Below are 22669 nucleotides of genomic sequence, written 5' to 3' on the forward strand. Positions count from 1 at the left end.
CTGAATACAGCACCTCAGATTGAAGAAGTATTTCGGATGAAAGACGAAACGTTTCTACATTTATTTTTGTTGTTGTTGTTGTTTTGCTTTGTTTTGTTTTTGAATGTCCAGAGGACCAGACTCAACTTTTTTAAAATGAGAAGATAAAACTAGTCAAAACTGGAGAAACCAAATGCTTAGCTGAACGACTGCTGAGGAAACTGAAACCAACATGTTGAAGCTAAACAAGCTAAAGCAACAGATAATTGCCAAAAATAACCAAATGTTAGCAAAATGCTAGCTAACAAATCAAATGATTTTTTAACTTTTAGCTAAAGGCTATCAAAATTCAAAAGCAACCAAAATATTGGCCAAAAGTTTAAAGTGCATTAAAAAGCTAGCAAACGTAGCCAAATGCTAGTATAAGGTAGCTTAAGTCTAGCTATCAGGTAAATGCAATAAAAGGCTAGTTAGAAGCTACAGTGATGAAAATAAGTACATATTTGAACACCCTGCGACTTTGCAAGTTCTCCCACTTAGAAATCATGGAGGGGTCTGAAATTTTCATCTTAGGTGCATATCCACTGTGAGAGACATAATCTAAAAAAACAAAAAAATCTGGAAATAATGTATGATTTTTAAAAATAATTTATTTGTGTGTTACTGCTGCAAATAAGTATTTGAAAACCTGTGAAAATCAATGTGTGCTACTGCTGCAAATAAGTATTTGAACACCTGTGAAAATCAATGTGTGTTACTGCTGTAAATAAGTATTTGAACACCTGTGAAAATCAATCATAATATTTGGTACAGTAGCCTTTGTTTGCAATTACAAAGGTCAAAGGTTTCCTGTAGTTTTTCAACAGGTTTGCACTAGGGATGGGGACATTCCGATCCAGTATCAGTATCAGGCTCCGATACCAGCATAATTTACGTATCTGATTATCTGATCCAACCTGACAATATTTCCAACCCATGATGAATGTCTGTGGTTGCGCTGCACATTGGCTTTAAACTATGGAATGGACAGAGGTGTGTATCATGAACCCAGAGTAATAAGACCCACCTCACATTCAGGAAATCCATTTCATAGTTTGCAGACAGCTACAATGTGAGGACTGAATGAGCAGCACTGTGGCTAACGGCTAACCAACTTTTCATCGTAACATGTCCGCTGTGTGTAAGTATTTTACACTAGAAACACCACAAAACAAGACGGCAACGTGCAATGTCTGCAGAGCCATAGCACCAAATTAAACCGCGGTAAAGTTAGTTTTACGTTGGACATTCAAGCTCCGGGGCTTCAGCGGTCTGTTATTTTCGTTCAGTCCGGAGAAGGCAGTCTGATTTGATGTACTTCTGGTAAGATGGCGCCCGTGTACATGCTTTGCAATCCACCTCTGCTGATGGTGTTCGGATAATTTGTGTTTTGTTCGTTATTTATCTCGGACATAAACTCGATGCTGGTGTATGATTGACAACAGCTTCTGGAGTTTCGTTTTTCTGCCGCCAATGTCGCTTATTCGGATCATTATGAGCATACCACTGAACCTTGTTTAAACTCGGGCTGTGACTGTTGGTAATCTTGAAATTGGTGATAATGTTTATTTCAGATCACATGCCAGTCCGGTTTGAATTCACCCTCCCCTATCTAATTCCTAAGCCGTGCGTTCCTGCACGTAGTAGATGGCCATTAACCATTTCACTGCCACACGTTTCACAGATGTTCATAGCTCTGAAATGATCATTCAGCCCCCAGTGTTTCTCACCACCACCGAGGAGCTGACATCCCAGTTCAACTCTGTCTGCTTAAAGACTCTGTATCATGTCGCTCCTGTTAAAACCAAAAAATCAAAACTCAGAGCAGAACCATGGCTGAATGATGTCACCAAGGCCATTAGGCAGCAGTGCAGGAGAGCGGAGCGCAAGTGGAGAAAAGACTGGCTGCAGGTCTCTTTCCAGATACTTAAAGAGAGTTGGCGCCGTTATCAGAAAGCAGTGAAAGCTGCTAAATCCAAATACTTTTCTGATATAATTACCTCAAACTCTCACAACCCACGTGTCCTCTTCTCTACCCTAAACTCTGTTCTCCACCTCACTGAACCATCACCTCTGGAAGCCTCGACTGAGCTTTGCGAGAACTTCCTACATTTCTTTTTGGAAAAAATTACAACCACCTGGGCTCTCATTTCCTCTCCAACTCATGACCCATCCATCCCACCTCAATCTGTAGCTCCGTTTGACCATTTTGAACCCATCACTCCATCTTCTCTAGAGCAGGTCATGTGCAGCTTGAAACCTTCTGGTTCCCCCTTTGATGTGGTCCCCCTCAACTACTAAAGGAGGCTTTTCCTACTCTAGGTCCGTCCATTCTTGCTATTGTAAATAGCAGTTTATCCACTGGCGTGGTGCCAAAATCCTTTAAACATGCTGTTGTCCAGCCTCTCCTAAAAAAAAAAAAAAACCTTGACCCCTCAGTCGTATCCAACTTCCGGCCTGTCTCCAGACTCCTATTTGTTTCTAAACTACTGGAGAAAATAGTCAAGTCCCAGTTGAAGTGCTTCCTGGAGGGTCACGCTATCTTAGAGCTATTCCAATCTGGCTTTAAACCTCTCCACAGCACTGAAACTGCCCTGCTGAAGGTTTTTAATGACATTTTCTTAAGCACAGACACTGGTGATTCTGTGCTGCTTGTCCTATTGGACCTTACAGCCGCCTTTGACATCATCGACCATGAGATCCTCATTGCTAGGTTGGAGCAGTGGGTGGGCATCACAGGGGCAGCCCACATTTGGTTCAGATCTTACCTCGTTGACAGATCCTTTTGTGTCTTCATCAAGGATTTTAGTTCTGCAGCGGCAGAGCTTAAATGGGGGGTTCCGCAGGGGTCCATCCTGGGTCCCCTCCTATTCTCTTTATACCTGCTGCCGCTTGGTGCTATTTTCCGGAAACAGAACATACCCTTTCACTTCTACGCCGATGACTGTCAAATTTACTTCCCCCTAAGACACAATGGTACATGCTCTATTCAACCTCTGCTCGACTGCCTGGCTGACATCAGGGACTGGATGGCTTTAAATTTCTTAAGTTTCAATGAAAGGAAGTCTGAAGTCATGTTGTTCCCTCCCAACGACACGATCACAAACCACTGCATCGACCTCTCTGCTCTAACCCTGTCAGAAAAACAAAGTCACTAATCTGGGCGTGATAAAGGACCCTTCCCTGAAACTTAATCATGTAAACATGATTGTTAAATCATGTTTCTTCCAACTGAGGTGGCTGTCTAAACTGAAGCCCATATTGTCCAAAAATAACCTGGAGACAGTAATACTCGCATTCATTACATCTAGGCTTGATTACTGCAATTCACTCCTGTTTGGTATCAGTCAGACCTCCATTGCATGACTACAACTGGTACAGAATGCAGCAGCCAGATTTTTAACCAGTACAGGCAAAAGAGAGCACATGACTCTAGTTTTGGCCTCAATGCACTGGCTACTGGTTCACCTTCGAATCCAGTTCAAAATACTCCTGTATGTCTACAAATCGCTGAACAGTTCCGCCAGTTGAACAGTTTTGCATCGTTTTATGTCTATATTCTGATTTACCTCATTTTGTATATTGATTTGTGTGTTGCCTGTTTTCTGTCTGTACAGCACTTTGGTTGGCCTTGTCACCGTTTTAAGTGCTCTATAAATAAAATGGTATGGTTTAGTATGATTTTGGTCAGCCACGCTCAATCTGTCCGTGTCGGAGGAGGGGCAGACTAAGCGCGGCTGACTGAAATCAGATTGCCTTCTCCGGACTGAACAAAAATAACAGACCACTGAAGCCCCGGAGCTCAAATGTTTAGAGAGAATTTGCTAAATTTCATCAATTCATGACCAACCACTATCAGTTGTAGAAAATGAAGGATTTCTCAGCTTGACACTTGCAGCCAAGATATAGTTTACCCTCCAGGAGATATTTTTTCAGTATAACAGTAGACAAGCATAAAAAACACGATTTGAAAATTACAAGAAAAAAAAAAAATGTATCTATATATCTATATAGATATCTATATAGATATTCAATTCAAATATACTTTAATAATCTTAGAGGGAAATTTGTTGTAGTAACTTGTTATCCTCATTTCATTAAGGGATGTTATAGATGTAGATGTTGATGGCTGTAAGCAGGAAAGATCTCTTGTAAAGGTCCATCCCACAGTGGATCCTAAGAAACTGGCTGCAGATGCCGTTCGATCCGTCCACCCAGACTCGGCTGGCCTCTCGATTCCCCCGGGCTGTAGGACCGCCCGAATGCCGGGCAGAACTCCTCCCAGAGCGATGGCCACTCCTCCCAGCAGTCTGCCGAGCTCCTCGTCACTGCGGACAGCCAACTGTAGGTGCCGAGGCACGATCCTGTCCTTCCACTGTCATGAGCTGTGTTTCCTGCTAGTTCCAGGATCTCAGTGGTCAGGCACGTGAGCACAACTGGCAGGTAGATGAGAATGCGTCCACAGAACATCCTTTTCAACTAACAAAAACAGCTACATTATAAAGTGATGTAAATAACTACAAACCGGATTCCAAAAAAGTTGGGACACTAAACAAATTGTGAATAAAAACTGTATGCAATGATGTGGAGATGGCAAATGTCAATATTTTATTCGTAATATAACATAATTGACAGATCAAAAGTTTAATCTGAGTAAATGTAACATTTCTAAAGAAAAATATGTTGATTCAAAATTTCACAGTGTCAAGAAATCCCAAAAAAGTTGGGACAAGTAGCAATAAGTGGCTGGAAAAAGGAAATTGAGCATATAATGAACAGCTGGAAGTCCAATTAACACTAATTAGGTCAATTGACAACATGACTGCATATAAAAAGAGCTTCTCAGATTGTCAGTCTCTCAGAAGCCAAGATGGTAAGAGGATCACCAATTCCACCATTGTTGCGCAGAAAGATAGTGTATCAATACCAGAATGGTGTTACCCAGCGTAAAACAGCAAAGACTTTTAAGTTATCATCATGAACCGTGCATAACATCATCAAAAGATTCAGAGAATCTGGAACAATCGCTGTGCGTAAGGGTCAAGGCCGTAAAACTCTACTGGATGCTCGTGATCTCCGGGCCCTTAAACGTCACTGCACCTCAAACAGGAATGCCACTGTCAAGGAAATAAGAGAATGGGCTCAGGAATACTTCCAGAAAGCATCGTCAGTGAACACAATCCACCGTGCCATCTGCCGTTGCCAGCTGAAACTCTACAGTGCAAAGAGGAAGCCTTTTCTAAGCAAATTCCACAAGCTCAGACGTTTGCACTGGACCAGGGGTCATTTAAAATGGAGTGTGGCAAAATGGAAGACTGTTCTGTGGTCAGATGAGTCACAATTTGAAGTTCTTTATGTAACACTGGGATGCCATGTCATCCGGACCAGAGAGGACAAGGATAGCCCAAGTTGTTATTAACGCTCCGTTCAGAAGCCTGCATCACTGATGGTATGGGGTTGCATGAGCGCTTGTTGCATGGGCAGCTTGCATGTCTGGAAAGGCACCATTAATGCAGAGAACTATGTTCAGGTTCTAGAACAACATATGCTCCCATCTAGACGTCATCTCTTTCAGGGAAGACCCTGCATTTTTCAAAACGATAATGCCAGACCACATTCTGCAGCAATCACAACATCATGGCTACGTAGGAGAAGGATCCGGGTACTGAAATGGCCAGCCTGCAGTCCAGATCTTTCACCTATAGAGAACATTTGGTGCATCATAAAGAGGAAGGTGCAACAAAGAAGGCCCAAGACGATTGAACAGTTAGAGGCCTGTATCAGACATGAATGGGAGAGCATTCCTATTTCTAAACTGGAGAAACTGGTCTCCTCTGTCCCCAGACGTCTGTTGAGTGTTGTAAGAAGAAGGGGGGATGCCACACAGTGGGAAAAATGGACTTGTCCCAACTTTTTTGGGATTTGTTGATGCCATGAAATTTGGAAACAACAGATTTTTCCCTTAAAATGATACATTCTCTCAAGTTTAAACTTTTGATCTGTGATTTGTGTTCTATTCTGAATAAAATATTAGATGTTGGCACCTCCACATCATTGCATTCAGTTTTTATTCACAATTTGTTTAGTGTCCCAACTTTCTTGGAATCCGGTTTGTAAAAACAGGAACATGTCTGTTGGTTTATGCCATGAACTTACCAAATGTTTAAAGCCATTTAACATTTTATTTTTTATTAATTTATTCATTCATTTAAAAGAAACAAAACAGACTCATCAAAAAGAAAACATTGAATGAAAAGAGTGCAGAAAGATGAAAAACCTTATATCTATATTTGCCTCTTATTTAAAATATATAAAATAACTTTAAACAATAACTTAAATTAATTACTTTAATATCCACTTTAAAGCTAGGAATAAAAAGAAACATGTTTTGTTTTAGCAGAATTTAATTCTAACTTAAAACTTATCCAACATTAATAAAACTTACCTCAAGTTGCCTTTTTGGACATGCATGCATATATTTGTACAAATTGTAATTGAGAGAAGATTATTACAGCCTCGTATAAAATCAATGATTATGATGATATCAGAACTGGATCGGTATCGGACGATACTTAGATTTAAGTATTGGGATTGGATCGGAAGTTAAAAAAATGTGGATCAGTGCATCCCTAGTTTGCACACACTGCAGCAGGATTTTGGCCCATTCCTCCACACAGATCTTCTCCAGATCAGCCAAGTTTCTGGGCTGTCACTGAAAAACAGAGTTTGAGATCCCTCCAAAGATGTTCTATAGGGTTTAGGTCTGGAGACTGGCTAGGCCACTCCAGAACCTTGATATGCTTATTATGGAGCCACTCCTTTGTTATCCTGGCTGTGTGCTTCGGGTCATTATCATGTTGGAAGACCCAGCCACGACCTATCTTCATTGTTCTAACTGAGGGAAGGAGGTTGTTCCCCAAAATCTTGCAATACATGGTCCCAGTCATCCTCTCCTTAATACAGTGCAGTCGTCCTGTCCCATGTGCAGAAAAACACTCCCAAAGCATGATGCTTCCACCCCCATGCTTCACAGTAGGGATGGTGTTTTTGGGATGGTACTCATCATTCTTTGTCCTCCAAACACGGCGAGTGGAATTAAGACCAAAAAGTTCTATTTTGATCTCATCTGACCACAGAACTTTCTCCCATGACTCCTCTGGATCACCCAAATGGCCATGGACAAACTTAAGACGGGCCTGGACGTGCGCTGATTTAAGCAGGGGAACCTTCCGTGCCATGCATGATTTTAAACTATGACGTCTTAGTGTATTAGCCACAGTAACCATGGAAACAGTGGTGCCAGCTCTCTTCAGGTCATGGACCAGCTCCTCCGTGTAGTTCTGGGCTGATTCCTCACCTTTCTTAGGATCATTGATAATCCACGAGGTGAGATCTTGCATGGAGCTCCAGTCCAAGGGAGATTGACAGTCATGTTTAGCTTCTTCCATTTTCTAATAGTTGCTCCAACAGTTGATCTTTTTTCACCAAGCTGCTTGGCACTTGCCTCATAGCCCGTTCCAGTCTTGTGGAGGTCTACAATTTAGTCTCAGGTGTCTTTGGACAGCTCTTTGGTCTTAGCCATGTTAGTAGTTGGAGTCTTACTGATTGTGTGGGGTGGACAGGTGTCTTTATGCAGCTACCGACCTCAAACAGGTGCTTCTAATTTAGAATAATAAGTGGAGGTGGACTTTTTAGAGGTGGACTAACAGGTCTTTGAGGGCCAGAATTGTTGCTGATTGGCAGGTGTTCAAATACTTATTTGCAGCATTAACACACAAATAAATTATTAAAAATTCTTACATTGTGATTTCAGGATTAAATTTTTTTTTTAAGATTATGTCTCTCACAGTGGACATGCACCTAAGATGAAAATTTCAAACCCCTCCATGATTTCTAAGTGGGAGAACTTGCAAAGTCGCAGGGTGTTCAAATACTTATTTTCCTCACTGCAAAAGTAACATAACAGTAGCTAAAAAACAGAGCATAAAACTTACAACAAAGCTATCCTGATGCAAGCTCAATAATCCAGGCAAAAAAAATAAAAAAGTTAAGTCTGGTCCTCTGGATGGGTTAAAAAAAAATAAATAAATAAAAATGTCGAAACGTTTCATCTTTCATCCGAAAGACTTCTTAAGTATGAGCCAAAGGATGGACCAGCACTGAAGATCAACATCATCAGGCCAGGACTCTGCGGTCTACACATCTCCAGGCCAGAGGTCACTCTTTCAGGGATGAAGATGTTCACATCCTTGATAGAGAGGAGTAAAGGAGGCCATATTTGTGAAAAGAAACCGGCCATCATTAAACAGGGGCGGAGCCTCCGTGTTCAACTGTCCCCCTCTTACAATGCTGCTATTGTTAATATCACTCAGCCCCCTGTAAATAGCAAACAGCCACCAGCGTGCCAATGAACCACTGATGGTCCTCCTTGATCCTGTGAACAGCTTTGTTGTGAACCAACAAACTGGTTGATCCACTATAGTCCTTCTCAAATAGTGGGGCGCGCCCCTGTGGGGGGGCCCGGAGCAATGCCGGTGGGGGGGACCATGTGACCCCGGGGCAAATTTTGCGGCAGGGATTAGTTTTTTTTTTTTTTTGCACCATTTTCATTGTGTCAGGGTGCGTTCGGCAACTGTTTGCTAAAATCCAGCAACTCACAGATTCACTAATAAAGTTATGAACAAATCTGTCTGTCTTGTCGTTTGCGGAGCCATGCTTGAACCGTGTTGCTGTGACACCTCCTCAGCTGGTGACGCTCTGGACACTTGTCACCCACAGCACGCATGCGACAGACAAACTCAAAGCTAGAGCGTTACCTGCCCCTCTTCCTCTTTTACTTTAAAAAAAGATAAAAATTGTGCTTTGACAAACTAAAAAAAAAATAGTTAAATACAGAAGTAATGTTTAATAAATGTTAGGACTCTATTCTTTGGTAACAAAATATATTTTGTCATTAAACAACTTGTCAGGTTCTTCTCTTGTGAGCGCATTTCCCTGAACCGCTCCCCACCCTCACCCAGCTCGCTCACTCTTGCGCTCTTTGCAGTTTCTATGCTGTTGCAGCTCTGAAGACCAAGTCCAGGTCCAGCTAAACACCGATCAGGAGCTGAGAGTTACAGGATCATGTTTCAAACTCCACTTCAAAAATCCGTGCACTGCAAAACGTGCTCACTGTAGCCATTAACCCTGACTTCTTCATTTTGATTAAAAAAAAACACCCAAGACAAATTGTTTTATTCATTTTTGTTTTGTAGGTCAAAGTGTTGTATATAACACTCCTGTCTTAAAATGTTGCTGATCAATTTGAATTTATTATTATTTTATTTATTGTATTCAATTTGATTGTTCAGTATCAAATGGTCAAAAATGTTTATAGTTTAAATAAGGATATATATATATTTTAATTTCAGGCAAATTGATGCACTTTTATAGTCTGTAACAGAAAAGGCTTAAACAATGTTAATAATATTTGTTGTAAGTTGATCTATATTTCTTTATTTAATATTAATAAGGGTACAATGTTATGCAGAGGTGTATTTATAAATTTTTTTTTAGACAAATCATACTATTTACAGTCGTGGCGGAGAGTTAGGGGGTCGCGAAATGTTTACTTCTTCCTGGGGGGGGGGGGAATAATTGAGAAGCACTGCACTATGAGAATGTGCTATTTATAAGACTGAGTTGAATACATCCTTGATGAAGAAGACTGACTTGAAGAAGTCTATGACTATGAAGAAGACTTTCGGAGGAAAGACGAAACGTTTCTACAGTTTTTTTGAACCCGTCCAGAGGACCTAACTTTCTTGGATTAAAATAAAGCTGGTTATAAAGAGAATGCTTTTAAAATATCTACAAGTTTAACAAAATATTTGCAAATAAAGTTTTGATAATGTTTAAAAAATATATAAATTATAAAAGCTAAAATGTTCATCTCTTGACTGAGAAACATTTTTAGTTATCTGAAGCACAAAATCCCATAGAATGTGCTGAAGTATATTACAAAAACAGGTTTTCTGACTGCTGACTCAGAATTCAGAGGAAATAATTGGATGACATTATAATTATTGTAATTATTATAATTGGATGGCATTATTGTGACATGAAGTGGACCAACCTGCTGCAGGTCGAGCACCCTGGGCTGTACCCAGGTCATCTGCACCTTCTGATCCACCTCGTCAATGTTCCCTTTGATCAGCCCCACAGACAGCGCCTTCATCACCAGCAGCTCCACCTGCAGGACAGCAGTGATCAAACAGGAAACTGCACCAGGATTAGTTGCTGACTTCACAGTCTGCTTCAACCAACCTCATTCACAGAGATTTCAGCACTCTGAGCAATCTCAGCGAAGGTGAGCTGTCTGTGATTGGCAGGGCGAGTGAAGGTCATCTGTTGAAAACACAAACATGAGCAAACACCAGTGCCTCGGCTCCAAGTTTCAGCTCCTACAGACCACAAAGGATGCTCCTTACCTCCATCACACAGAGCAGCTGGATTTTCTGCATTAACTTAGCTTCATGTGCTGCTAGGTCAGGCTATGATTGACAAGAAAAAGTATTTAATCAGCTCATTTGCTCATCTCCTGTACAAGTTTTCATCCAGTGCCAATACCTTTCTTGTAATCCTTTAAAATGGCTTCCTGAAGGTTCTTTCTTTGACTTTGGTTGCTTTTTCACATCTTTTTAGTCCATTACAGGTCCTTCTCAAAAAATGAGCATATTGTGATAAAGGTCATTATTTTCCATAATGTAATGATAAAAATGAAACTTTCATATATTTCAGATTCATTGCACACCAACTGAAATATTTCAGGTCTTTAATTGTTTTAATACTGATGATTATGGCATACAGCTCATGAAAACCCAAAATGCCTGTCCCAAAAAATTAGCATATTTCATCCCACCAATGAAAGACAAGTGTTTTTAATACAAAAAACGCCAACCTTCAAATAATCATGTTCAGTTATGCACTCAATACTTGGTCAGGAATCCTTTTGCATGAATGACTGCTTCAATGCGGCGTGGCATGGAGGCAATCAGCCTGTGGCACTGCTGAGGTGTTATGGAGGCCCAGGATGCTTCGATAGCGGCCTTAAGCTCATCCAGAGTGTTGGGTCTTGCGTCTCTCAACTTTCTCTTCACAATATCCCACAGGTTCTCTATGGGGTTCAGGTCAGGAGAGTTGGCAGGCCAATTGAGCACAGTAATACCATGGTCAGTAAACCAGTTACCAGTGGTTTTGGCACTGTGAGCAGGTGCCAGGTCATGCTGAAAAATGAAATCTTCATCTCCATAAAGCTTTTCAGCAGATGGAAGCATGAAGTGCTCCAAAATCTCCTGATAGCTAGCTGCATTGACCCTGCGCTTGATAAAACACAGTGGACCAACACCAGCAGCTGACATGGCACCCCAGACCATCACTGACCGTGGGTGCTTCACACTGGACTTGTGGCATTTTGGCATTCCCTTCTCCCCAGTCTTCCTCCAGACTCTGGCACCTTGATTTCTGAATGACATGCTAAATTTACTTTCATCCGAAAAAAGTACTTTGGACCACTGAGCAACAGTCCAGTGCTGCTTCTCTGTGGCCCAGGTCAGGCGCTTCTGCCGCTGTTTCTGGTTCAAAAGTGGCTTGACCTGGGGAATGCAGCACCTGTAGCCCATTTCCTGCACACGCCTGTGCACGGTGGCTCTGGATGTTTCTACCCCAGACTCAGTCCACTGCTTCCGCAGGTCCCCCAAGGTCTGGAATCGGCCCTTCTCCACAATCCTCCTCAGGGTCCGGTCACCTCTTCTCGTTGTGCAGCGTTTTCTGCCACACTTTTCCCTTCCCACAGACTTCCCACTGAGGTGCCTTGATACAGCACTCTGGGAACAGCCTATTCGTTCAGCAATTTCTTTCTGTGTCTTACCCTCTTGCTTGAGGGTGTCAATGATGGCCTTCTGGACAGCAGTCAGGTCGGCAGTCTTACCCATGATTGTGGTTTTAAGTAATGAACAAGGCTGGGAGTTCTTAAAAGCCTCAGGAATCTTTTGCAGGTGTTTAGAGTTACGTCGTTGATTCAGATGGTTAGGTTAATAGCTGGTTTAGAGAACCTTTTCATGATATGCTAATTTTTTGAGACAGGCTTTTTGGGTTTTCATGAGCTGTATGCCATAATCATCAGTATTAAAACAATTAAAGACCTGAAATATTTCAGTTGGTGTGCAATGAATCTGAAATATATGAAAGTTTCATTTTTATCATTACATTATGGAAAATAATGACCTTTATCACAATATGCTAATTTTTTGAGAAGGACCTGTATGTCATTACGTTCAGTCCCACTGTTTTTGAATTTAACCACTGTTCCGATAAATAGTGCAGACATTAAAAGGCTCCTGAACACACAAATACACTGCCTGGCCAAAAGAAAAAAAGTTACCACCTGGATTTAATTAAGCAAATAGGTCCGAGCCTCCTATTGGATAATTACTGCATGAGTGATTACCTTTTAGCTGGCAACAAGTTATTTAACCCCAACTTGTGCAATGAGTTGCTTCTCATTTCTTACACAACCATGTGGAAAGACACATGGCGTGGTTGTGGAAAAGATGTCAGTCTGTTTGAGAAGGGTCAAATCATTGTCATGCATCAACCAGAGAAAACATTTAAGGAGATTGCAGAAACTACTAAAATTGGGTTAAAAACTGTCCAACGCATTATTAAAAACTGGAAGGATAGTGGGGACCCATCGTCTTCCAGTAAGAAATGTGGCCCAAAAAAAATCCTGAATGATTGTGATCTGTGATCAATTAAAACATTTCGTGACATCAAATTTAAGAAAAACAACAGTAGCACTCAGGGCTATGTTTAACAGTGAAAGTAAGAACATTTCCATACTCACAATGTGAAAGTAACTTAAGGAATTGGGACTGAACAGCTGTGCAGCCTTAAGAAAACCACTAATCAGTGAGTAACTGAAAAAAAGGCTTCAATTTGCGAGGGAGCATAACGATTGGATCTTGAGCAATAGAAGAAAGGTCTGTTGTCTAATGAGTCCAGATTTACCCTGTTCTAGAGTGATGGGTGCATCACGGTAAGAAGAGAGGCAGGTGAAGTGATACACCTATCATGCCTAGTGTCTAGTCATCAATGCAAAATCTTGGTGAAAAATTAATGCAACACAGAATGGAAATAGATCTTATGACATTGAAGAAGCTTATCGAAACAAAGCTACAGTGAATGCATGCCGTAATCAAAGCTAACGGCGGTCCAATAAAATATTAGTGACAATTTTTTTGGTGGCAACTTTTTTTTTTTGATCAGGCAGTGTACTATTTTCTGCCTTTCTTTATATCCATTTTTGAAACAACTCCAGAACAGTGAATCAGATTTTAGCTTTAACAAGTTCAATTCAACCTGAAAACTAGTCGAATCATGAATTAATAACTGAAGGCCTCTTTAGGGTATTTTGTTGGGGCGGCTGTGGCCGAGTGGTTAGAGCAGTCATCCTCCAATGCAAGAGTTGGGGGTTTGATTCCACCAGCAGTCACATGCCGAAGTGTCCCTGGGCAAGACACTGAACCCCTCATTGCCTCCGATGCGTGTCACATCGGAGTATGAATGTGATAAAGTGCTGATTATTCTTTGTATAGATATAGTAAAGCGCAGTTTGAATGGGTAAATGAGGGCACATATTGTAGTGTAAAGCACTTTAAATATCTTGATAAGACAGAAAGGCGCTATACAAGTACAGTCCATTTACCATTTGTTCCCAACAGCATAGAGGGTCCGACTCTTACAAACTGTGCTCTGCAAGCAGCAGACGATTTTTGTTTTCTTTTTAACATGCCTCTCAAAACCTTTAGGGTTCCACAGCTCTGGAAAGAGTCCGTTATTGTTCCAATCCCAAAGACCAAGACTGTTAGTCACTGAACGACTTCAGGCCCTTTGCCTTGACTTCATTAGTAATGAAGTAATTCAAAAAACTGGTCCCAGAGACCGTCTTGACTAAAGTTGAAGATCATTTAGACCCACTTCAATTTGCTTATCGTTCACGTAGAGGAGTGGAGGATGCCAACATGAACTTGTTTAAATTTGATTGTAGAACACCTTGAAGGTACAAATACATTTGTAAGATTGCTTTTTATTGACTTTTTATCTGCTTTTAATTGTATTCAGGCCCACATTTTAGCAGATAAATTACAATGCCTGTACGGTCTCTCGACTCTGGCCTCATATGTTGGCTTGTGGACTTTTTTAACCGTTTGTTCTCAGCGAGTGTGGGTCAACGGGGGTCTCTCTGTCCTTCTGTCCTCTACCAGTTTCCCTCAGGGCTGTGTTATTTTGTCTTTTTTTATTTATTTTACAGGTGCTAGTCATAAAATTAAAATGTCATGAAAAAGTTTATTTATTTCAGTAATTCTATACAAAAAGTAAAACGTGTATATTATATTCATTACACAGACTGACATATTTCAAATGTTTATATCTTTTAATGTTGATGATTGTAACTGACAACTAATGAAAACCCCAAATTCAGTATTTCAGAAAATTAGAATATTGTTAAAAGGTTCAATATTGAAGACACTGGGTGCCCCACACTAATCAGCTAATTAACTCAAAACACCTGCAAAGGCCTTTAAATGGTCTCAGTCTAGTTCTGTAGGCTACAGAATCATGGGGAAGACTGCTGACTTGACAGTTATCCAAATGATGACCATTGACACTTTGCACAAGGAGGGCAAGACAAAAAACGGTCATCACTAAAGAGGTTGGCTGTTCACAGAACTCTGTATCCAAGCACATTAATAGAGAGGCGAAGGGAAGGAAAAGAATAGATGAGGTAGGAAAAAAGTGTACAAGCAATAGGGGTAACCGCACCCTGGAGAGGATGGTGAAACAAAACCCATTCCAAAATGTGGGGGAGATTCACAAAGAGTGGACTGCAGCTGGAGTCAGTGCTTCAAGAACCACCATGCACAGATGTATGCAAGACATGGGTTTAATCTGTCGCATTCCTTGTGTCAAGCCACTCTTGAACAAGAAACAGCGTCAGAAGCGTCTCGCCTGGACTAAAGACAAAAAGGACTGGACTGCTGCTGAGTGGTCCAAAGTTATGTTCTCTGATGAAAGTAAATTTTGCATTTCCATTGGAAATCAAGGACCCAGAGTCTGAAGGAAGAGGAGAGGAACAGAATCCATGTTGCTTGAGGTCCAGTGTTAAGTTTCCACAGTTAGTGATCGTTTGGGGTGCCATGTCATCTGCTGGTGTTGGTCCACTGTGTTTTCTGAGGTGCAAGGTCAACGCAGCTGTCTACCAGGAAGTTTTAGAGCACTTTGTGCTTCCTGCTGTTGACCAACTTTATGGAGATGCAGATTTAATTTTCCAACAGAACTTGGCACCTACACACAGTGCCAAAGCTACCAGTACCTGGTTTAAGGACCATGGTATCCCTGTTCTTAATTGACCAGCAAGCTCACCTGACCTTAACCCCATAGAAAATGTATGGGGTACTGTGAAGAGAAGGATGCGAAACGCCAGACCCAACAATTCAGAAGAGCTGAAGGCCACTATCAGAGCAAACTGGGCTCTCGTAACACCTGAGCAGTGGCACAGACTGATTGACTCCATGCCACGCCACATTGCTGCAGTAATCCAGGCAAAAGGAGCAACAACTAAGTATTGAGTGCTGTACATGTTCATACTTTTCATGTTCACACTTTTCAGTTGGCCAACATTTCTAAAAATCTTTTTTTTTCCATTGGTCTTGAGTAATACTCTAATTTTCTGAGATATTGAATTTGGGGTTTTCATTAGATGTCAGATATAATAATCAGCATTAAAATAAAAAAACACATTTGAAATATATCAGTCTGTGTGTAATGAATGAATATAATATACAAGTTTAGCTTTGTGAATGGAATTACTAAAATAAACTTTTTTTATGATATTTTAATTTTATGACCAGCACCTGTATATATAAACGATTGTCGCAGCCAATTTAAACCAGCCACTAGGGAGCACAAACCAGTATATAACTTGTGCCGGTCCCAGGCTGGGGTAAATGGTGAGGGTTGTGTCAGGAAGGGCATCTGATGTAAAACACTTTTGCCAAAACAATAATGCGAGTTCATCAAAATGAAAGGCCCGGATTAACAACGACCGCCATCGGTGCTGTTGACAAACAGGGTGCCGGTGGAAATTGTCTTACTGTTAGTCAAAGACCAAGAGGAGAGAAATGTGCCAGGAGACAGAGGGAGAAGAGGAAAGTCAAGAATGTAGGACTGAGGGTTGCAACTCTAAATGTGAGGATGACAGGCAAAGATAGAGAGCTGGCTGACATGATGCAGAGAAGGAAGGTAGATGTTTTACGTGTCCAAAAAACCAAGTGGAAGGGCAGCGAGGCTCACATCAATGGAGCAGGGTTCAAACGGTTTTACCATGGTGTGGATAGAAAGAGAAATGAAGCAGGGGTGGTCCTGAAGGAGGAGTTGGCAAATAATGTAGTAGAGGTGAAAAAAGTGTAAGAAAGGATGATGTGCCTGAGGGTAGAAGTAGAAGGTTTGATTTTAAATATTGTCAGTGGTTATGCTCCACAGGCTGGATGTGATGTGGAGGAGAAATATAATTTTTGGAAGGATCTGGATGAAGTGAAAGAGAGCACTCCCAGGAAGGAGAGAGTGGTGATTGGAGCAGACCTGAATAGACTTGTTGGTGAAGGAAACAGAGGATGAGGAAGTGATAGATAGGTTTGGTGTCAAGGAAGAATCCAGGAAGGACAGATTGTGGTGTATTTTGCCAAGAGAATGGAAATTGCTGTAGTCAACACATATTTCCAAAAGAGAGAGGACCATAGAGTGACCTATAAGAGCAGAGGCAGGAGTACGCAGGTTGACTACATTCTGTGTAGAAGAGGAAATCTGAGGGAGATTGGGGACTGTAAGATTGTGGCAGGGGAGAGCGTGGCCAGACAGCATCGGCTGGTTGTGTGTAGAATGACTGTTGTTGTGAAGAAGAGAAAAATAGTATAATCAGAGAAGAAGACCAAATGGTGGAAGCTGAAGACTGAAGAATGTTATGTGAAATTCAAAGAGGAGCTGTTAAAGGCTCTGGGTGGTAAGAAAGAGCTTCCAAATGACTGGGCTACTACAACAACAGTAATTAGAGACATGGGTAGGAAGGTACCATAACTTTCGGTCCATCCATAAGTCGTGTTTTGTCAAATTTGCATGCCCTGCGACTTATACACCGAAGCGACATATGCATGGATTTTTTTCCCACATTTATAACCCAATTTTTGGCTGCGATGTGACCATTTTCATTCATTCTGACTGAAAATATTGAACACTACCATTTTTCAGCCATTAGATGGCACTAGAGTAGTATAGCATGCTGGTGTGTCATGTAATAGGTAAAAGTGGCTATTAATGACACAATCAGCTTGCTTAGAGCAGCCATCAAATCAGCTTCATTTTGCTACGCTACCCCAGCGTAATGCAACAAATCTGACCAAACAAACAAAGTGCATTTATTAAGTAAAATTTCAATTGAGACACCTTTACTCTAATTTTGAGCAAAAAATAATTGTTTTTAGGTGGTAATCTTGTTAAATTCTTGTTAAAGTCCTCCATCTGCACGCTCCTGCGGCCGCCAGTGGGCAGCCAGTCGATTTTTGAGAAAACACCAGCCCACATTACTGGGTTCGGCCCACATTTCAAATTTGTCAGCCGTGATGCATAGTACACTGCCTGGCCAAAAAACAAAAAAGGTCACCACCAAAAATATCACCCAATAATATTTTGTTGGACTGCCTTTAGCTTTGATTACGGCATGCATTCGCTGTGGCATTGTTTCGATAAGCTTCTGCAAGGTCACAAGATCTATTTCCATCCAGTGTTGCATAAATTTTTCAGCAAGATCTTGCATTGATGACTAGGCACTAAGTATGATGGGTGCATCACTTCACCTGCCTCTCTTCTTACCCTGATGCACCTATCACTCTGGAACAGGATAAATCTGGACTCATCAGACCACATGACCTTCCATTGCTCCAGAGTCCAATTTTTATGCTCCCTTGCAAATTGAAGCCTTTTTTCCTGTTAGCCTCATTGATTAGTGGCTTTCTTAAGGCTAGACAGGGTTCATATGTATCTGTGCTGTGTGAAGTATTGTGAAGCGTGTGCCGCCAAACCGCTTCAATTTACAAGCGGAAAGTTGCTCCATGTTTGTCTGCAAGAAAAGTGGACCGCAGCCTCCTCCTCTAAGCATTTAAGTCAGTCTGTGGGTGTTAAGAGCCTGAACGGGCCTGCTTCAACATCTCCACGACCGGACTTCTCTCATCTTAGAACACAGAGGACGGAGCTCAGTCTGGGATTTCAGCTGCTAAGTTTATGTTGTTAACATCACTGCTGTTTAATACGTGCATCACGTTGAGTTAAACTAGGATCCATGTAATGCTAACTTTAAGATATTAGTGTGTAGCTTTATTTTATGGCTATCTATGTAGCTAGTTAAAATCAAAAGCTTAGCTTGTAAAAATGTGCTCATCCATCCGGTCAGCGGGTTAAACAGTTGACCTAATGTTCACTGTTTATCTTCTCACAGGAGCCTCTGACCCCAATGTGAGGAAGACAGACAAAAGAAAAGCTAGATGAGGGCCACAGGACAGTCAAAAACTTTGTTAAAAGTTTGCTGTCTTATTTTTTTTTTTTACATTGGAGGCTGCATGGTGGAGGTAAGAAAGCTGTAAAGGATATAGTTGACCAGTTAAACCTTTATCTCTCAGCCTAGATAATGTTTTTTGAGTAATAATAACACAACCATGTTATTGTTGATGTTTTGTGTTCTACTGTCAGTTAGGGAGATGATAAGAGCCCTAAACCCTAGAGAATCACAGAGAAGATTCAGGAAGAGACACAGAGGTGCAGATGTCTGTTATCAACCCTAACCTCAGTGAATCCAGTGACTTGGTGGTAGAATGTGAGGGACACTATGCCAATGCTATCAAACTTGGCAACCAGGTATCTGTGTGTGCAAGCATCATCCACATCCTCAGAGTGAACATTTTCTACTGCTGGAGACAAGCACAACCAGGAGCGGGCTTGTTTGTGTTCAGAGAAAGCAGACATATTGATTTTTCTGAAGAAAACTGCTAAGTGAAAAGTATGCAGCAGTGAACATTAGACACCGACATTTCACTGGTTTGCAACTGTTCTTTTCCACTGGAAATTAGTTTATTTTTATGTAAGAAAACTGCTTGGAATGGAAAAAATACCAAAACTAAAGAATAAAACTCGAGATTTGTACTGTAATGTGTAAAGTAATTTTCTTCTTGTTAGAATTAATATTAATTATAAAATTGATACAGAAAAAAGTACCGTTCAGGAACCAACACCGAAGTGAAGGTAGCGGTACAGATATCGAATTTTTTAGAAAGGTACCCAGCCCTATCTGAGCATGTGTGGGTTTTCTCCAGGTACTCCATTTTCCCCTCATAGACCCAAAACATGCACGTAAGGGTAATTGGTAACTCAATTGTCCCTAGGTGTGAGTGAGAGAGCGAATGGTTGTTTGTCTCGTTTGTAAATATAATGCCACTTTTTCATAGTACCTTTTAGTACTGGTACAGCATGGTTGGACTCAGCTCGGTGCACATTGTGTTTCCATTATGGTTTCAGTACCGGTTCCAGTGGGCGGGGTTCAAATTGACATCACGCACATTACCAGCTGGTGGCGGTAAGACCTTGAAACAGCAACAAAGTTCATGCTCAATCATTCAGGTACCAAATCCAATAATTCTCAGTCAGGTCATCTGGACATTTTCTTTTTTTATAGAGACATTTTGCCCTCTATCTAGAGGGCTTCATCGGTCTGAGGAGTTCCAGTAAACCATTTCCCCATCAAGCATTAAACTCTTTAAGTGGACCAACCAGTTTGCTGGAGTTAAGATGGATTCTGGGGGCCATCCTGTCCCCCGTCGACTCCTCCCAGGAAGGCAGCCACAGCCAAAGTGGTTCAAGGCAACAAAGTTCATGCTCAATCATCCAGGTACCAAATCCAATACTTCTGAGTAAGGTCATCTGGACAGTTTCTGGGCATAAACCATCTTAGCTCCAGCAAACTGGTTGGTCAACTCAAGGAGTTTACTGCTTGGTGGGGAAACAGTTTACTGGAACTTCTCAGACTGAAGAAGCCCTCTGGATAGAGGGCAAAACGTCTCTATAAAAAAAAAGAAACTGTCCAGATGACCTGACTGAAAATTATTGGATTTGGTACCTAGAGACATTTCGCACTCTATCCGGAGGGCTTCATCAGTCTGAGGAGTTCCAGTAAACTGTTTCCCCATCAAGCAATAAACTCCTTAAGTGGACTAACCAGTTCAATAAAAATAAAATAAAAAAAACATTTTTTTTTATACATAAAATGTTTTTAAAAATTGTTTCCACCCGCCGTCCCAGACCCGTCCCGGTCCGCCCGTCTGCTGGGACTGGGGTTTGGCCTTCATGATCAGACGAGGCCAGGGTCTGGAGCCTAGCCTTCTGCGCGTCAGCAGCTCATATGATCCTCTGTGGTGACCAGCGGAGCTCGGCGCCTGCAGAGCACGCAAGGCCGGGATCCGGAGCCCGAGCCCCGAGTTGGCAGCACAGAGGATCTTCCGTGGTAACCGGCGGAGCTCGGAGACGGGGAAATGACGCGCTACACGGCTTGAGGGGGCTCCGAAGCTCTGGTGGAGAGGACCAGGGAGACCAGCGGAGTGCCATCTAGCTCGCTCTGAATTTTGTCGTTGGCCACCAAGCACAAGAAACGCCTGCACTTCAGCATTAGACCAGGATGCTGTCATTATTGTTTTTAAAATCTTTAAAATAGGTCCGGCCGTTCCTTGTGTTCGAACATTGATAATTGCAAATGGCGGATCGAGTGTTGTGAAAATTTTCAAACCCCTCTAGTGACTCTGCCCCCTGACCAATCAGTGACAGTGTTCTGATTTCATGTTTTAGTTCTGTCTCGGCTGGCTTGGTACCCAAGAAAAGAAGGGACCAAAAAAAGGTGAAAACCCCAAAATACATTACGGCAAAGACTGGTTCATCCCAAAGATCCAGTCCCCCGGCACAAACAGAGCAATGTTGTGTATGCTGTTCAGTGTCAGGAGGGCTGTGATCAGTCTTACATCGGGGAAACAAAACAGCCACTGGCCAAAAGGATGGTCCAGCACAGAAGATCAACATCATCAGGCCAGGACTCTGCGGTCTACACTCATCTCCAGGCCAGCGGTCACTCTTTCAGGGATGAAGATGTTCACATCCTAGATAGAGAGGAACGATGGTTTGAGAGAGGAGTAAAGGAGGCCATCTTTGTGAAAAGAAATCGTCCATCATTAAACAGGGGTGGAGCCTCCGGGTTCAACTGTCCCCCTCTTACAATGCTGTGATTGCTAGTATCACTCAGCCCTCTGTGAACAGTAAACGGCCATCAGTGTGCTAATGATCCATTGTTAGGCTGATGGTCTTTCTTGAGCATGTGAGCAGCTGGTTTTGGTTGTCAGCAGCAAAACTGGTTGATCCACTCTGAGAATGTGCTATTTAAGAGACTGAGCTGAATACAGCACCTCAGACTGAGGAAGTCTCTCGGATGAGAGACGAAACGTTTCTACATTTTTTTGTTGATTTGCTTTGTTTTGTTTTTATGAATGTCCAGAGGATCAGATTTAACTTTTTTAGACTATCTTCTAAAATGGAAAAACTTTCTCTATTCAGATCCTTCAGCAACAAGAACACTGGAGCTGATGGATGCCATTTCTCACAGACATTACTGCACTGATCAGCTGACTGGAGCTTTTTACTGCTGCTAGGACTTTTGTTTTTTCTCATCCCAGTATTTCATTAAAGAAATTACAACACACCCGATGCTAAATGATTAAATACAAAGATTGGACTGAAACTAAGTGAAAAAGCAGCCAGAGTAAAAAAAACCAGCCAAACAAAGACAAAAAAAACCCCACCCATAATAATTCAGTGGAATAAATCCAGAAAACTGTTTATCGACCAATTTTAAATATTACAAGAAAGTGTAAAATGGTAACTGGTAAATGGACTGTACTTACAGTGAGGAAAATAAGTATTTGAACACCCAACGACTTTGCAAGTTCTCCCACTTAGAAATCATGGAGGGGTCTGAAATTTTCATTTTAGGTGCATGTCCACTGTGAGAGACATAATCTAAAAAAACAAAAAAAACAAAAAAAAAAACGGAAATCACAATGTAAGATTTTTTAAATAATTTATTTGTGTGTTAGTGCTGCAAATAAGTATTTGAACAGCTGCCAATCAGCAACAATTCTGGACCTCAAAGACCTGTTAGTCCGCCTCTAAAAAGTCCACCTCCACTCCACTTATTATTCTAAATTAGAAGCAAATGTTTGAAGGTCGTTAGCTGCATAAAGACACCTGTCCACCCCACACAATCAGTAAGACTCCAACTACTAACATGGCTAAGACCAAAGAGCTGTCCAAAGACACCAGAGACAAAATTGTAGACCTCCACAAGACTGGAAAGGGCTACTTGGCAATTGCCAAGCAGATTGGTGAAAAAAGATCAACTGTTGGAGCAATTGTTAAAAAATGGAAGAAGCTATAGATTTTTTTTTTTTTTTCCCTTTCACAAACACCTCCT

The 22669-nt window shown here is 41.5% G+C and overlaps 1 protein-coding gene across 1 annotated transcript in view; it reads right to left on the minus strand.

Moving 5' to 3' along the window:
* The window catches only part of psmd13 (proteasome 26S subunit, non-ATPase 13), a 133344-nt gene that overhangs the window by 66639 nt on the left and 44036 nt on the right, over positions 1 to 22669 (minus strand). The window contains exons 10-12 of the mRNA XM_037695225.1: positions 10488 to 10550; positions 10324 to 10404; positions 10129 to 10249 (exon numbers count right to left, since the gene is read on the minus strand). Coding sequence (XP_037551153.1) covers positions 10129 to 10249; positions 10324 to 10404; positions 10488 to 10550 — 265 coding nt within the window. The remainder of the gene's footprint in view (positions 1 to 10128; positions 10250 to 10323; positions 10405 to 10487; positions 10551 to 22669) is intronic.

Source organism: Nematolebias whitei, chromosome 2 (assembly GCF_014905685.2).
Source record: "Nematolebias whitei isolate Nwh7 chromosome 2, NemWhi1, whole genome shotgun sequence".
In the NCBI taxonomy this organism is placed as follows: domain Eukaryota; kingdom Metazoa; phylum Chordata; class Actinopteri; order Cyprinodontiformes; family Rivulidae; genus Nematolebias; species Nematolebias whitei.